The sequence below is a fragment of the Vigna unguiculata genome, chromosome 4 (genome assembly GCF_004118075.2).
Source record: "Vigna unguiculata cultivar IT97K-499-35 chromosome 4, ASM411807v1, whole genome shotgun sequence".
In the NCBI taxonomy this organism is placed as follows: Eukaryota; Viridiplantae; Streptophyta; class Magnoliopsida; order Fabales; family Fabaceae; genus Vigna; species Vigna unguiculata.
In genome coordinates, this window is record NC_040282.1 from 15,993,037 (window position 1) to 16,011,988 (window position 18,952).

Below are 18,952 nucleotides of genomic sequence, written 5' to 3' on the forward strand. Positions count from 1 at the left end.
CTTCTACATTAGTTTTAATTATGCTAACGAAGACAGCAAACAATAAGTGCAAACATAACGATGAAAATCATAATAATTTTCATGGAGTTTAACATATATATACTGGTATATTTCAAGACTTGGACATATTTGACATAATCTTATGCTATTTGACATATTTGATAGAATAGTAGATTGATTTTGACAAATACTTTTGTGATATTTCTAGACTTAGTAAACTCATATGATAATATTTTGGTAGACATTTTATTGGTAAATAATGTGTGTTGATTTATAATACATTTAACTAAATACTTCGTCAAATACTTATTATTATTATTATTATTATATTCTAAAATAGTTTTAAATAAATCAGATAGTTAAAATATTTGTTATAAAATTAATAAAAAAAACTAATAAATATATTTTGAAATTTTAAAAAATTTTAGAAAATTTTTAGTGATTTTTGTATGAGCTTTTAATCTTTAAAATATGATAATATATTATCAAATAAGAATAAATTTTGCAGCAATTTTCAACTGTTATTATTATTTTTTCCTTTTTTAATAATAATAATGATTTTAAAGTACTTCTATCATAAATTATTTTTAACATATGTAATTATGATAATTATTTTCATTATTAAAAATTTTATTTATAACAATGTCTAATGTTAAAATTTGTAATTTTAATCTAAATAAATTTTTATTATTTAGTGCCTATTTGTTATAATAATTATAATAAAAAAGTTAAAAATATATTTATAATAAATTGTAAAAGTGCTAATATATGTATATATATATATATATATTATATATAACACATTAAGAATTGATTATATTTTAAACGAGCTAATCTATTATAGGTTAAACTATTTCTTTTTACGAGGACGATACTTTGAAAATATGCCAAAATGCATGAAAGAAAAACAAACGGTAGCCAGAGAAAATTGTGGTCCAGTGGTTGTTACTGGGTCCATCCATGCAGGCGCCGCGAGAAAAAAGACACTGCTTCAGCTGAAAGAGTAGCGCGAACGTGCACTCTCGTGACCACGCCAACGCAACCCCTCATTCGCTAATCTAATCCTAAAATTCACACGTAAGATAATCCTCTGTTTTTTGTTTTGTCTTTTTTCTTTCTCGCAACCCGTTTATTCTTCTGAATTTTTTTGGCATGATGAACTAAAATCAGAAGTATATGTTTTGTTTTTTTCTTCTTGAAAATAAACAATGATAAGTTTTACTAAACATTACGTAGGTTGATGATACAGTGATATATTGTAATATAATTTTTTTATATGGGTAATTATTAAAAACTATTCTTAATACAGTTTTAAAAATTCTTATAAATATAATGAGTTTTGTTTTTTTCAAAAAAATATTAGTTTTTTTTATAGGAGATTATAGACATGCCGGAAACAATGTTACTTGAATTCGGCTAAAACTAATATTAGTCAGAAATCAAATTCTTCTTTAAATGTTAAACACAATTATTAATCAAGATTGAATCTGATGATGTATCGAAGCAACACGTTCTGAAGAGTTGTCGCTTACCTATAATTGGATGAATAATTTTTCTGAGTAATTTTTTAGAAAACATAAATAGTTGAAATCTTCACCAGCTTCATCTTAGTGTTTGGTTCCACACCCAAGGGATTCTTTCTCAAAGTTCCTTTCTTCCATCCTTCAGAAAACGCAAATCCCGAATTAAAAATTGCTTGATCTCTTCGTAGTGAACGTCAATACTCTAAAGTACAGAACTTTCATCACCCTTTTCTACTTTCTGTGTCACCCTTTTACAAGGTAATCCATCTGTTACTTTATTTTCTTTTACGCTTCCATCTTAGTTCATTTGCATTGGCGGTGGCATTTTTCTTATTCCTCCGCAGCATTTCCAATATATTTTGTTTTATTACATATAATTGTTCGAAAATTCTATGTTTTGATTTAATGGGTATTTGAATTTTTTTTTATCAGATAGCATGCATGCATCAACTTTTGGTGTTAAAGGAGCCACTTTGGGGGTTCCAAAACGAAGGGGGTTGGTGGATTTTACGGAGTTCAGAAATGGGAGTGTTTTGAGACGTAGCAGAGTGTCCATGGCAAAGAATAACATCGATCTTTCCGGGTTAAGGCCTGGTTCTGCCACTATGGAAACAAAGCTAATTGGTACTAGCGTTGGTTTTGGTGGCGTTTTTGGGTCATCCGTTAAGCCCAGATCAGTGAGGGTTATGGCTTCTGGTTTGTATCCAATTGCTGATGGTTTTGATTTGTTTGGTTTATTGGCTATTGTGAAACATTTTCGGATTGCATTTGTCTTGCCTGTGATGTGTATATAATGTACTTGGTTCATGTAGATGGACCACGTTTTGTTTTTCTTAATGATACCCTTTTGGTTTTCTTGGAAAACTTGGGTTTTTGCTGTGCCGCTTTTTGTTGAATTGCATTAATGTTTTATTTCTAGCAAGACTATGCTTGTCTATGTGTGTTAGCTGTCGTTTTTGTTGTTGCTAATGTTTGTTGACTTAGGTAGTTAAGTGTGTTGCTCGATTTCCCCAACATGAAATCTGCATGATGAATGATGTGAATCTTGTGGTTTGTAATCCAGTTCATACATGAATGTTTAATTTGAACATGTGGGAATTCTAATTATACTGCAGAATTCATGTTTTATAGTTGCGTTTTTTTTGTTGGCCCTTAATATTGTCTCTACTAGGAATGGTATTACTATACTTTCGTTTGTGCAGTTTCATATATGATGATTCCTTCGAAAACACAGTTTGGTTTTAATGCTAAAAATTGTCTCTAACTTGCAAAATATAAGGACAACTTCTGCTATTCTGTCAGCTTACAGTGTAAATCTCACTTGTATTTGAGATTTGAATCACTCAATATGGTACGGTTCAGCTAGCCAGTGATACATATAATGTGATGCATAGCAGTTGATTTTGGATTGTGCAATATGTGAATGAATCAGTGTGATTCTGTACCATTAGTACAAATTACGTATTTTTATTACTTATTTTCCTTTTTACTTTTGTTTAACCATTTCTCGTACGGAAATGATGAAGCACAACTGAATGCACCTACTTTATTTTTTTTCTTCTTTCTTTTTGTTCAATGCAATTATTTGGTTTTTCTATAGCTCCATTTTTAGTTTTATGAAATAGAAGCTTCACACACTCACTTGCGACTTGTCATTTTGTTGTGAGACTTATAGTTAAGATGTTTTAATCAATTTCTAGTTTAAACCTATTGGACAAGATATGCCATTTATACAATATATTTCAATTATTTTTACATTGCCTATTAGTATTCTATATAATTTTATGATCCACAATGCAAAAGTTAGCTTGACAATTCAGATTTGAATGGCAATTTGATAACTTGCTAGCTGTTACATATATTTATATGTTCTTACAGATACTCATAGCGAGTAAATTGAGTTGCAGATGGAAACATTGAGGATGTTGTACCAACTACCCTTCAAAGCAGATCTTCTGGAACTGTTCTACCATATGTTGGTGTTGCTTGCCTTGGAGCCATTTTATTTGGCTACCATCTTGGGTATGTACAACCTCTTCCTATTTGTATGTGGGTTAATGGACTATAATGCCTCAAGTCATTTCTTTGTGCTGCTGCTGCTATCTATGCTATAATAGTTTAGGATATAACTGCATCTATTTTTCATTCAATAATATCTTTGTGTTGGATAACTCTGACAATGTGGTGTTTGATGTAGGGTGGTAAATGGTGCTCTTGAATACCTTGCAAAGGATCTTGGAATAATTGAAAATACTGTTCTACAAGGTTCATGTTTTATATAAGTGTGCATCGATATATCTATCTGCATTATGCACTCATAAAGAGAAGATTTTCAGTATTCATGACTGTAGTGTACATGCTTATGGTACTGTTAACATAAGCAGAAAATTAACCTAACGGGAAAAACCTAAGTCTTACATGATTAGAGATAGTGCAAAAATACAGCATATAAGTGAGTTCAATCCTTGCCTTGCCTTACAAGCTAATTTCTTACAGTCAAGTTAGGCGTAGATCACTTTGTAATAAGCTCTATGAAAGCAGGTTTCAATGAATATTTTATTAAAAGTTCCAGCATATAAATCCCACTCTGTTACTATTAACTTTTTAGAAGTTCTAACTTGCATATGCCCAATCAATCATTTTCTCTTGATTATCATGAGTGAAAATACCTGAACAGGCTGGATTGTCAGCACACTTCTTGCTGGTGCCACTGTTGGTTCATTTACTGGCGGATCATTGGCTGACAAATTTGGAAGAACTAGGACTTTTCAATTAGCTGCAATCCCTCTAGCAATTGGAGCATTTCTTAGGTCTGTCAGTTAGTATTTAGGACAAGGTTTTATCTGTGTGTACTTTTGAAATCTGACATTATAAGCTATGATAAATTTACAGTGCTACAGCCCAGAGTGTTCAGCCAATGATCATCGGTCGGTTACTTGCTGGTGTAGGAATTGGTGTTACATCTGCTATAGTACCATTATACATATCTGAGGTGCTTTTTTAACTATTCTTATCTTTGTTATCATGTCTAAATAAGATAATAAGGTGTCTATCTACATATCCTTCTTATGGGCAGATTTCACCAACCGAAGTCCGTGGTGCACTAGGTTCTGTTAATCAACTTTTTATATGTATTGGAATTCTTGTGGCACTGGTAGCTGGACTGCCTCTGGCTAGAAACCCTTTATGGTATTGCCTTGTTTCACTTTACTGCTTTTTTCCTCTTTTAAGTGGGGATAGGGTGCGTAAGTTTTCATCTTATTCTTTTTGAGCTGTTTATTTCTTCTTGTGATTAATATCATATATAGATGGTAAAATGCTAGAAGAAAGTAAAGATAATTTTTTGTTGGGAATAAATCAGTGATAGAAGGAAATATGCTCATAGAAGAGAGAAATTTGTTAAGATTTTCTGTCCGTATCTATATCCCAAGTATTTTCTCAATAAGAATTGAATGTCGGGGATTTTGTTGGAGCTAAACATTGGGAGTTATTTTCTAGTAGTTTGATTTCCTTAGTTTAGAACATTCGACTTAGAAAAGATGCAGAACACAAGTCTGTGTTCTTCTCTGGAGAAATAAGCAGTTCAGAAAGAGGTTTGGTGAAAACTTACACACCCCATCCCCACTTAAATAGTAATGATACAATCTGATTTTTAGCCCTAAAACTTACTATTATAAATGCTATCTTGCAGATCTCCTAACTAATTGTGGAGATAATTACATAATTATAGCTGTACAAGACTTGTAACCAACAAATTTGCACCAATAATGACAGATATTCTGCAGTTTACACCAATTGATATCAAATATTCTGCAATATTTTTCAATCTACTCCAACTAATAGCGAATGTTATGCTAATCAATTCCCCTAACAGAAATATGAAGTCCCATCATTAGTGGTGGTTTGCGAACATGTGCTTTGTGATAAAAGTGCAGTTGCAGATTCATACTTTAGATATTGAAATCTGACACTACAATGAAGGATAATGAAGACTTCAACTTGATGCACAAAAAATCTATTTAATCCAATTTTACGGCCTAATTTTTATCAATATTTGAAATTAGGCTTGATATTTTCACATTATAGAAGTAATAGCTTGGACCCAATATGTATGGATTCACTGAAAGTTTTACACCTTTGCACATATTTCTTTCTTTTCGAAAATAATTCTTCCTGGTTAATTTGATTGTGTTAGTTTTGAGGTTAAATTCATATTTCCATGAAGTCTTCTTGGTTTACAATATATTTACTTCTTGGGGGATCCAGACACATTTGCTGGTTAGTTTTCTACTTCCTCTAGGTCATTTGATTTTTTAATTATATTTTATCAGGTGGCGGACAATGTTTGGCATCGCAGTAGTTCCATCTGTTCTGTTAGCACTAGGAATGGCAATTTCTCCAGAAAGTCCGCGCTGGCTTTTTCAGGTTTTCATGCACTTCTGTACTATCTTTGGTCAGATTTAAATTCATAATGAATGTTAAACTACTGTAAAAAATACTTTTAGACACATCAACATTTTTTTATTTTGTCAAATATTTGTTTTATAAATCTGACTGAATCTTACGAATTAGCTTATAAAGTGTGGGTTGTCCAAATTTTTAAGTTCTATTTTGTCCACTTCTCGACTGAGACTAAACACCCCTGAAGTTTGGATACTTAATATGGCATGAGTATGTTACGGCACAGATGTGGAGACCACAATTTTTTGAAATGTAGGAACATTTGGAATATGTTAAAATACAATTATTAGATATTTTATATGGGTGAAAATATTGATACAAAAAGTGACATTGATTTTTTATCATCAATTCATATCTATGATTATCGCAATTTACAATAAGGCATTTGGGGTCATAACAAAAAGGATATAGTTTCTTGCTATATGATAACCTGTCTAGGGTAGCTGCATCAAACAAAATATGTTCAGTAGAACTAAAAACAAGTATTTAATCTATAGACCTACAATTCACAAACATAGTTTCTTAATTTGGTTCACAAGACACCAATTCAAGAAGCTCAAAAGCATTATATGTGAATATATCTCCAGTAATGTCCCGCAACCTGGTCTCCTGGCTTTTATACAGTAATACCTCTCATCCTTTCTAGACATACGTTGGAAGTAATGTACATAAACCAAATATTCAACCCTTTTGGATCTATTTTTATTCTCTTCAAAGAACGAATGAAGGAGTATTCACTCCAATTCGTTTCAGAGCATGAGGAAGAATATGGTTGCTCAAGCAACTTTAAGACATGCTTACAATTTGGAAGTATTGATGATCACTCTAGTTGCTTAAGTGCATCAAATAAGATTCTACAATTAATATAGTGCTAAGAATTAACCTAGATTGTATTCACAAGGAGCATTGGTATTTAGTCTCATTCTCAATTTCAATTTTAGAATTATGTTGGGGGATTTTTTTGAGTTTTGATTATTCTAAAATCTAGGAAACCAATGGTTAATTCTCCATTTTTCTTCTTAGTTCATTGTGTATCAATGAATCCTAGGACTATTTGGAACCACAAAACAGTACTTATATGAATTCCTAAACATTCATATTTCAAATAGCTAATAGTAATTGATCCATTGCATTCAATTAAAATTAGAGATATGAATTCATTTGAAAAAAAGAGAAAATAGTGTAACTGAAAGAGTTTCCCCAAACAAAATCAATTACACTTCAAGAACATTGAAATCTGAACAGTTAGAGCTATAGAAAACCAAATCTCAGCCAATGAATCAAGAATCAGATCAGAACATTAACCTAGAAGTCTAGAAAGCCATAAAAAAAACAATAAAGTGGAGAAAATTAACTTGCATGATTGGAAGTAAGGAGAATAAAGAGAATAATTGGTTTGGTCCTCCTATATTGTTCTTCTTTTTTGTTTCCTTTTTAATAATAATTTATTCATCTTGACAGCAAGTGATTATTGAGCTTTGGGATGCCAAACTAGTTGAGATCTCAGTTTATTTTACGGTTTCAAATGGGTAGCCTGTAGAGAAAAACAAATTGATTAGAAATTGGAAATCTAGAACTGAATTAATTTGTTGAATCTGTGAATACTCCAAATGTAGAAGAAAGCTTGTTAAGAAAGATAGAAAATGGAGAGAAACTCGTAATTCTAAAAGGCAAAATTTGAAAAGTGTTTAAAGAAAATGAAAACTAGATGAACTGACTAAAGAGTCTCCCTCTAAAGTGACTACACACACACACACACACACACACACACACATATATATATATATATATATATATATATATATAGTGTTCAATGCTACAAAATTCATACACGGCCCATGGAGGAAGCCCACTCAATTTTTTCCAGATCTGCATAAATTCACTCAGCTAAGTGTAATTCGTTGAGGGGATTGGTCCTTAGATCTGTCATTGCGCTGGGCAAATGGCAGTTAAAAAAGTTATTTGTAACTTTGTTGATCTGAGCTGAGGGAATTCTTCTTGTTTTGAAAGCTCTTTGCCTAGGTTTATGTCTTCATCCACCTATTAAAGAAGATTAATCAATATAAAATATATATATAATTATGGTCATTTCTGACTAATCCCTCTTTTATGATTCATTTACCAAAACTAGGCTAAAATTGTGCACTAAAAAAGTGGTAAACAATCCAATTAACCATGCTAAAAGTGTGCATAAAATGCGTTCATCAAGTATCCAAGCCAATTCTTAGAAAAAAATTAAAAAAATTGGATACTTCAAATACTTATTCGGAAGCCTTCTATAAGTATCCAAGAAATATCTTCTAAAAAAATGTTAAAAGAATTAGGTAAATGAGTGTTGGATACTTTTCAAATACACATATGAGGAATATAAGTATCCAAGGGTACTACAAAAAGTATATATACTTTTCCATTTTTGAAGTATTCAGGCTCCAAAGCTAGACACCCTCTGGGGGCTGCGATGTAGGTAATCTCCAAAGAGGACACAATTACCACAAGCTAGGACTGATTGCAGTCAAGGCAGATTCACTTTCCAACATAATCCTACAAATCATACATATTGTATATAAATGATGTGTCTTGTATGTATGTTAAGATATACTTGGAGGCTTAAAAGCACTATCAGTTTCCTTAATGCTTAAACTGAATTGAAACTTAAGTGTTGTGAACTAATATTTTGGTTTAGAAGCCAACATAATACATACATAGATAACTAATATGTATTTGTCAAGAGTTTAATGCAGTAATTTTATTGTAGGTTTTCTGAGAAAATTCCATGTATTATTTTACAGCAAGGAAAACTCGCTGAAGCTGAAAAGGCTATTAAAACACTTTACGGAAAAGAAAGAGTTGCTACAGTTATGCTAGACTTATCAACAGCATCTCAAGGTTCATCTGAACCTGAAGCAGGGTGGTTTGATCTGTTTAGTAGCCGATATTGGAAAGGTATCCTAAAATTCAGTTCCAATTGATTCTAGTTTTGATAACACTTGACCGAAACTGATAATTCTGACCTACATATCTTGAAGGCCATTTCATAGAAATTTTTTTTCTTTAAACTTGGTGTAAAGGAAGCTCAATGTAAAAATAATTTTGTCCAGCATGATGCTTCGTGCAAATCCATTATCTTGTTTCAATGTAAACTACATTGATCAGACCTGATAACCCTTAGACTTCCCTTCGATTTTTTATTTCCTTGAGGCCCTTCTTATATTTGTATGAAGAATTATTATTTAATCTGATATATTTGTGTGAAGAATTATTATTTAATGAAAATACTATTTATAAAAGATATGATTTAATCTTTAATGTTTAGAAAAATATGTACAATTGATAATTTGGAATATTCTTCATTATCAGGCATTATTAGGTTTCCCTATATTGATGTTTCTTTCCTTAATTACAACGGTATCTACTCCTTTCTTCCCTACCTATTGTCCCAACGTCTGCAATAGCTCCTACTCCTCAACTTGTCACATAGCACCAACAAATATGGGCACCATTAGAAGTGCCACTCACTAATCCTCTAACATCATCTCTTGCTTCAACTGCTCTTCCACAAACGTCGCTTACACCTGAATCTCCCATTGCAATATTCACAAAGATATTCAATTCGTTCATAATCCTAACCCTTTATGTCTTTACTCTAAGCTGTGGACATTTATCTCTCCTATTTTTCTTTTATCTATTCTTTGGACTCTATTTCTATACCTAAGTCTACAGGTGAAGTCATGGCTGACCACAATTCGTTCATAATCCTAACCCTTTATGTCTTTACTCTAAGCTGTGGACATTTATCTCTTTCCTATTTTTCTTTTATCTATTCTTTGGACTCTATTTCTATACCTAAGTCTACATGTGAAGCCATGGCTGACCACAATTAGCAATATGTTGGCAATGATGGCTACTTTTGGATGCTAGCAACACATGGGAGTTGCCTCCCAACAAAACCACAATTGATCGCTAGAAAGCTTATTTGGTGAATGAGGGTTATACTCAAATTTGTGGCCTAGATTGTGGTGGTACTTCTTCACTTGTGGCCAAAATCATCTTTGTTAGCTTTTGTTTTTTGCCATGTTGCCATTTACCATTGACCTTTTTACCAGTTGGACTTCAAAAATTCCTTTAATGGGTTAACTGTCCGATTTTGTAGTCTTTGACTTGTGACTTCTTTGTAGGCTTCACTGCTCACTCTTAGACTTGAAGCAATCTTCCCATGCTTGGTTCAACCATTTCAATTTGGTTTTATTTGAGTTTGTTATGACTTGTGATGTTAATGACTCAGTTTTTTAACTTCATTCTCTATTTCACATATGTATTATCTTGTTGTATATGTTGATGAGATTGTTATCCACTAACAATAACTTGATAGTATTCTTCTACAAAAGTCTCACCTTCAGAATTAATTTCTGACCAAGGACTTAGTTCCACTTTAGTACTTTATTGGCATCAAAGTTGCACAATCCTCGTTTGGCATTGTCATTTCCCATTGGAAGTATGCTTTAGACATTCTGAAAGAGACTTGTATGATTGATTGTTATTATGAATCAATTTTAATAATTATGAACCCATTTTATGAATTATTAATGAGTTATTTTTATCATTTATATTATTTTTAATGATGTACCTATTTATGAATATAATTTTTTATCTATTCGTAACTCATACAAGTTGAGTTACGATGCTTGAGTTACGAGTTTTCATTTTGTTTCCGATCCCCTTACGATCCTCAGGTTTGACAACATTGGTTGTGATATACATTCTTCAATACATCAAGATCGTACCTAGTTGCGGTCTAATATATGAGAAGGCAATCAGATGTTGACGGGACAAGATAGCCTTCAGATATGCTGTCATTTCTAATATTGTCTTCTCATTGGTGGGAACTTGATTTATTGAAGGAGCAAGAGGTGAAAAACATATGCTCGAGCTTGAGGGGAGTGTGTTGAGAAGAAAGAAAATAGGGTTTGAGATTACTCTGCTTTGTGTATAAACCAGACATAGGGTAATCTATTTATAATAGCGAGAGGTACAATTAAAAAGAGTAACTGAAAATAAATAGAGTAAATAGAAGATATTGTTTGATATTGTGATTAACAATATCTAACAATATCTTAATAATATCAAACAATATCTAACACTCCCCCTCAAGTTGAAGCATACAACTCATATGTGCCAAGCTTTTTACAAATATAATCAATTCTAGGCCCCGTAAAGACTTAGTAAAAATATCTGCTAACTGATCACTTGAGTTAACAAACTCTAGTCTTGATGTCTCCAGACACGATCTTTCCCGAATGAAATAACAATCAAGCTCAATGTGTTTGGTCCTCTCATGAAAGATAAGATTAGAGCTAATATGAAGAGCAACCTGATTGTCACACACAAGTGTCATTTGAGTAACATCTCCAAATTGTAACTCTCTAAGCAATTGCTTGAGCCAACCCAGTTTCCTCCAGAATATACATGGCATACTTTCTCTGAGATATAACAATACCATCATTGGACTGTGCCATCTCAATACCCAAGAAATATTTGAGTTTGCCAAGATCTTTGGTCTGAAAATGGTGACAGGGATGTTTCAACTGAGAGATGTCATGGTTCTTACTCCCTGTAAGAATGATGTCATCAACAAATACTATCAAGTAAATACATCCAGCACTCGAGTGTCGATAAAATACAAAATGATCTACTTCACACCGAGTCATACCAAATTGTTGAACAAGATTGCTAAACTTTCCAAACCAGGTTCTAGGAGATTGTTTTAGGCCATATTTGTAAAGACGACATATCATCCCAGAAGACTCTCCCTGAGCAACAAATCTTTTTGAAGGGCAATAGGAAGGTCAGACATAAGTGTCACATGGTGGTGGTTGTGATCGGTTTCAGCGACTATAAACCTGAAGCTGACTGTGGAGCAGGAACTGATGGTGAAGAAGACACAGTAAGAGGGTCACAAACAATAGGAACATTAAAGGTGCTAGGAGAGTTGTCAGGATTGGATGGAGTCAGAAATGAAGATTGACTCTTAAAATAAAGGGAGAACTCATCAAAGGTTGTGCAGACACAAAATAATGGTTAAGAAAAGGAGAAAAACATTTGTATCCTTTTTGTGATCTTGTAAATCCTAAGAAAACACACTTATGTGATCTAGGAGAAAGCTTGTCAAGACCAGAACTGAAATTATGAACAAAATATGTAGACCCGAAAACTCTTAGAGGTAAGGGATGAAGAGGTTCATGAGGGAATAAAATGGAATGAGGTATGTTATTCTTTAAAACCGAAGAAGGCATGCGATTAATGAGATAACAGGCAGTAAGAATAACATTACCCGAAAATGTTCAGGAACCTCTCCATTAATTAAAAGAGTGCGAGTTGTTTCAATAAGATGTCTATTTTTACGTTCAGCTACACCATTTTGTTGAAGGGTGTAAGCACAAGAAGTTTGATACAAAATACCGTAAGAAGCCATAAATTGTTTAAAAGAATGAGAAAGATATTCACAGCCATTATCATTGTGCAAAACTCTAATAGAAACACCGAACTGAGTTTTAATTTCATTAAAAAAAGATTGAAAGATATGAAATAATTCCGAATGATGTTTCATTAAAAATAACCAAGTACATCTGGAATAATCATCAATGAAAGTAACAAAGTATTGAAAACCTAAAGTAGACTTAATGCGGCTAGGACCCCAAATGTCAGAATGAACCAAGGCAAAAGGGAACGAAGCATCACATGTGACACTACGAGGAAAGGAAGTACGACTATGCTTGCCTAATTGACACGACTCACACACCAAACGAGATAATGTGGACTAGGCAGGGACAAGTTGTTGTAACTTGGCAAGGCTTGAATGACCTAATTGAGCATGAAGAAGAGAGGGAGACTCCATAACTGCACCAATGTGTGTAGAGGGACGAAGATGATAAAGACCATGAGACTCACATCCTGTACCAATCACCTGTATCAAACTTCGGTCTTGTAAAATCACAAAATTGTTGGTAAGAGAAACAACACAATCAAGAGAACGAGTTAGACGACTGATGGACAACATGTTAAAAGAAGACCCAGGGACATTAGAAACATTATCAATGGTTTAAGAAGGGAAAAGTTTAACAGTGCCAATAACATGAGATGAGACTCTAGAAACATCAGCCAGTGTAACAAAAGGTAAAGGATTAGGAGAGGATAAAGAAGAGAACAAAGATTTGTTACCAGTAATATGATCAGTGGCTCTTGAATAAAAAACCTAAAGACCAAGAGAAGAAGATCGAGTTAGACCAATAAAAGATGTACTTGTGTGAGCAACAAATGCAGTGGAACTAGAAGACTGTTGATCCTTATACCATTTGAGAAATTGGTTGAATATAGCAGGTGTATCGGATGAAACAGAAGAAGGAGGATCCCCAGTAGACGTAGGTGGGGAAAGGTTGGTGTGAACAGCTGCAGCAGAGCGAGGAGGACGACCATGCAATGCATAACACCTGTCAATCCTGTTACTTGGCTTGCCACAATGTTCACACTCATGTAATGTATAACACTTGTCAATCTTGTGACCGAGCTTGCCACAATGTTCACACTTAGGACGCCCTTTTCCCTGTTTGTGAGGGAGAGTCCGGTCATCACGGTGAGATGCCAATGCAGAAAAATCATAAACAGAAGCAGGTGTATCAGTGTTGGGTTGTTCAGGTACACGCAAAAGAGTAGAGCAGGTTGAAGTCAAGGTGGGGACAACCGGAGAACCCAAAATTTGATCACGAATATGTGAATATTTATTAGCAAGCCCGTGTAATGTTTCAATCATGAAGAACTTTGAGCGTTGCTCGATCTCCGTGGCAGGGTCGGGGGAAGGAGGCTATAACTCATTGAACTCATGAAAAAGAGCATGAATTTTTCCCATATAATCTGTCATAGAGCCTTGATGTTTAAAGGAAATAAGATCTGCAAATTTAGAACAGACACCATAGAGACGTTGAGTAGCATTGGTGTATAATAACTTGGCATGCTCCCAGATTTGAGCACATGTTTCGTAGGAACGAAATAGTTGCTTTAACGAAGGATCAAGAGTACCCTTGAGAACCACACATAATTGAGCATCAATGGTTTCCCAATGGTCGTCCTCAACAAGAGTGAGAGTAGGTGCTTTCGGGGCAAGATGATCAAGATATCTCTAACTCTTAAGCCATAATCAGATGTCTGATGACCATGTGGCATAATTAGGGCCAGTTAACTTGTCAATGGATAAGTGTACATTAACATAGTTAGTGTAGATGGATGGGTCAAACACACCTGAAGAGATTTCAGAATTGGAAGAGGCAGCGGAAGACGCCATGGAGGAACTGGAAGAGGTGCGGCTGTGAATGGAGCATTGCTGCTCCCATGGCGACGATTCTAGCGGCGTTGAGGTCGCCTGGCCGGGGCCAAAACCATATGGTTGCCGGTCTGAACCGACACTCCGGTGGCGGCAGATCTGGCGGTGGCGGCGGCTCCGGCGGTGGAGGCGGCAACAGTGATGACGGCAGTGGCGGCAGCGGTTGCAACGACATAGGCGACGAAAAAAATGTTGATACCTTAAGCTCTAGATACCATGTTGAGAAGAAAGAAAATAGGGTTTGAGATTAATCTCCCTTGTGTATAAATCACACATAGGGTAATCTATTTATAATAGAGAGAGGTACAATTAAAAAGAGTAACTGAAAATAAATATAGTAAATAGAAGATATTGTTTGATATTGTGATTAACAATATCTTAATAATATCAAAGAATATTTAAACAATATCTAACAGAGTGTAAAAAATATGATTTTATCTTAGTAATTATTGAAGTCTGTATAGCTGATAGTTAGGAATATTTACTATTATTAGCCTTTAATTAGGTTTCCCTATATATTTTATACTTTGAATGTGTTGGACTAATCATTAAATCTATGTAGGCTAGTGTAATCGTTGAGTCTAAAGTAGGGAGTAGTGTGTTGGGAAACCTCTTCCAACTGTACCTAGTTCTGTCCCTAGCAGTCTAGGACAACCCTTTGATCTTTCATCTCCCTATTGTATCAGGTCGTTATCATTATAAATAGAAGACCATAAGATGGGTCCTTTAAAGCCCTCCAAAATATATTTTGTCTCTTGTTAATCTTAAGTGAATGATTATTTTTTTGAATAAAGAACAATATCTAAACAATATCTAACAATTATAAATAAAGGATTCACAAATATGATTGAACATACAATTCATCACAACAGAGGAACTTTTACTATCGTGGTTTATGTTTTAATTGCACTGGCCAACTAACTTTTTAGTTTACTATATGCATTCTTATATGGAATAATATAGCACTTCCTTAAAATGTGCCTTGTTGCAGTTGTCAGTGTTGGGGCAGCACTTTTCTTGTTCCAGCAGCTGGCTGGAATAAATGCTGTAGTGTATTATTCAACTTCTGTTTTCCGTAGTGCTGGAATTGCGTCTGATGTTGCAGCAAGTGCCTTGGTTGGTGCATCAAATGTTTTTGGTTAGTATTATTTAATCATAAAATTCAATAAAAAAAAAAGGTTATTGTACATGTTGTGCAAGCAAATTATCGATTTTGATTTATGTTTTATTTGTTGCAGGAACTGCTATCGCTTCCTCCTTAATGGACAAACAAGGAAGGAAAAGTCTTCTTATCATAAGCTTTAGTGGGATGGTAATATTTACTTCCATCACACAACTGTTTTAGAAACAGCTAAAAAATGTTAGACATTACATGATATATTCTTGATATGCTTGAAACATCAGAAGTAAAATTGTCAAATGTTATTTTTTGAGGGCCTAATGCCTTACCTAGCTAAACATGTTCAGAGCGAAGGAAGTATATCTTCCATGAGTACAGTGACATAATGCAGGGTTGATTAGATATGAAAATGTACAAAAGATAGTGAGCTTCTGTTACAGTTAATCAATGTGTATAAAAGCAGAGTATCGTCACTAACTGATAGCTGTTCAGTTGTAACCAACTAACAAACCACTAACTGACAGCTCTTCAGTTGTAACCAACTAGCAAACTACTATCTGGCAGCTGTTTAGATGTAACAAACAAATAGAAACTTAACGAACTAGATATTACAAGGTCAGAGAAAAGTATATCTCTAACACCCCTTGTAAGCTCAAGGTGGATGAGATGGTAGGCTACTCCGTTGAGCTTGGACCTAAGAAAAAGAAAATTCTTATAAGTAAAAAAAGCAAGGGTTAATATTATGTAGATGGAGACGGGTTTGTTAATTGGAGAAAAGGTTTCATTGAAGTCAAAGCCATGTTGATTGAAAACCTTTTTCCCCTAACCGGGATTTGTTCTTATGAACAGTATCATGAGGGTTTTCACTAACATGAAACACCCGTTTACAGCCAATTCATGTCTATAAGGAGGAAGAGGAACTAAGGACCAGATCCCCTTGTGATGAAGAGCAAGAAACTCTTTTTGCATAGCTAACAGCAAACCACTTTGGATCCCACAAAGCAGTTTCTTTGACACCCTTTAGTTCCATATGAGCTAGGAGAAGTGATGGGTTAATTCTAGGTTGAACTGTCCCAGACTTAGAGTGAACTTGCATGGGGTGGGAATTGAGAGGGCAGAGATCTTCTAAGGAACTTGGTATGATCGCATTCTCAGTAGTCATATTGAAACTTCTACATGGCAAAACATGAATACAAGTAACACCGACTTATCAGTACACATTATACCAGAAATGCCTCTTCAGAAGAACAAATGTATTGATCCCACTCTAGTATGTTGATTTCCTTTAGTGTGTATGACTAGTCTCTTCCTCGTCCTCCACATACTTTCTTATTGTACCTTTAGCTTTTATTGATCTGTGTGGTGATTGATTGCAATTTGTAAATATCATTTCAATCCAAGTTGGTCAGTGGTAAGTATGTCTTGTTGATTCTATTGGGTTTATTCACTACAAAAAAGTGTCCAAATAATAACCAATTTTAGAAACAAAAAATAATTAGTCACTATAATGATCAATTTAGATACCAATTTTTAAATTAAAGATTATTAGTTTCTAAAATAGTCTCTATTATGAATAAAAAATTATAATTGACTTCTGAATTAGTCTCTAAATTAGTTACCAATTTCTGATGTTTTATAATTTATTTTACTTACCGAGAGATGTGGAATAAATTATGCTGAATTTTTCGTTCATTTAATTGACTGTTTTTTTAATGTCTGTCCCAGGCTGCTTCTATGTTGCTTCTTTCTCTGTCTTTTACTTGGAAGGTTCTTGCACCATACTCTGGCACCCTTGCTGTCCTTGGGACTGTTCTGTAAGTCATTTAATATTTTAGACGATAGTGATTCCAGTCACTGAAAGACTTAAAACTTCAATGAACTTGTAGGTTCTTCTATTAATTAAGCTTTTCATTTCTGATGACTCTATCATCTATGAATCTTAACCAGCTATGTCCTATCCTTCTCTCTTGGTGCTGGACCTGTGCCTGCCCTTCTTCTACCGGAGATTTTTGCTTCCAGAATTAGAGCAAAAGCAGTTTCTTTGTCCTTAGGCACGCATTGGGTGGGTAACTTCACTGTGGAATCTAGTATTTTACTTGTGGTTAATGCCTTTATCTTGCCATAAAATTTTGAAATTATACCAAGGAACTAAAATTTTTGTAGTGTGAAAATGTAGCTGCTTGTGGCCTAACCAAACATAACTAAACAAATAAAACACTCTTTTTACTTTCACATGATTTTCAGAATGCTATGGTTAAAGAATCTCCCTTATCCAATATTTGGCTCCAGAAGTTTCTTGGACCGTTCTGAGTAAATGACGTATATCTAGTTATGATTTATGCTGGTATTATATACTTAGGCTTTGTTTGCACTGAGATATCTGGAAGCACTTACAGAAGATAAAAATAGGAAAATGTTTTTTTTGACACCACTTACAGCCGTTGACAACCCACTTTTAGAGGTATTTTGGTCATTATAAAAAATAATTTTTGTATTTGTATAGAAACCGAGAGATTGAAGGCTAAAATAGTAGATATAAAGTGTGTTTAAAAAGTTTGATGGGTACCCAGAAGTTTCTTCATAAGCTAATATTATCTGATTCCCTAAAGTTAAAAATTAAAACTTTAGAAAACCAATAAGAGAATTTATAAAGAAATTCACCTAATTTTTTTCTTGTTTTTTATTTATTGCAATACTGGTTTTATTAGTTTCCTAATTAGTAATTTGACACTGAAACTATGAATATATTTGGTCTTAACAGATCTCCAACTTTGTGATCGGTCTCTACTTCTTGAGTGTTGTAAACAAGTTTGGTATCAGCTCCGTTTACTTGGGTTTCTCTGCTGTCTGTGTTCTTGCTGTTTTATACATAGCTGGTAATGTTGTGGAAACAAAGGGTCGATCATTGGAGGAAATAGAACGAGCTCTCAGTTCTTCTGCATAAAATCTCCCAAAAAATGCACTTTTTCATAACTCGGATGCTCACAGAATTGCTTCATCTCATGCCACGAATTCCTGAGTTTTCTAGCAAGAGTGAAGGTAACTGGGATGACTAGTTTACTGTAACCAAATTTTGCTCATGTGCAAATATTGGAACAAAATTCTGTGACCTTTGGTTAAGCTTCTGTATTCAGTACTATCTTTTCGAACTTACAGTTTTTGTCACAATGTATGATAGATAAGGACAAGAACATGGCAAATTGAATAAAATGGACATCCTCTCTTTAAAATGGAGAGTGATCATTTTCAGGATCTTCTTCTGATATAGCAAAACAGGTAATATTGCCATTAATTGGTATACTTTTAAGGACATTTTCAATGGGATTTTTTTTTCCATGTTTTCCTTCTATGTTTTCCTTATATATGAAACAGGTAATATTGCCATTAATTGGTATACTTTTAAGGACATTTTCAATGGGATTTTTTTTCCATGTTTTCCTTCTATGTTTTCCTTATATATGAAACAATGTTTAGTGA

General features: G+C 33.8%; 1 protein-coding gene across 1 annotated transcript; it reads left to right on the forward strand.

Annotated features, from left to right (window-relative positions):
* The first annotated feature begins 1,472 nt into the window (after positions 1–1,472).
* On the forward strand, positions 1,473–18,729 carry LOC114181916 (plastidic glucose transporter 4-like). Its single transcript, XM_028068589.1, has 14 exons — positions 1,473–1,781; positions 1,956–2,219; positions 3,431–3,545; positions 3,721–3,788; positions 4,201–4,333; positions 4,416–4,515; positions 4,600–4,712; positions 5,855–5,948; positions 8,774–8,927; positions 15,347–15,493; positions 15,594–15,667; positions 17,201–17,289; positions 17,423–17,537; positions 18,237–18,729. The coding sequence occupies exons 2-14, from the start codon at positions 1,961–1,963 to the stop codon at positions 18,417–18,419; spliced, it is 1,644 nt and encodes a 547-aa protein (XP_027924390.1). The 5' UTR covers positions 1,473–1,781; positions 1,956–1,960; the 3' UTR covers positions 18,420–18,729.
* Positions 18,730–18,952: the final 223 nt, after the last annotated feature.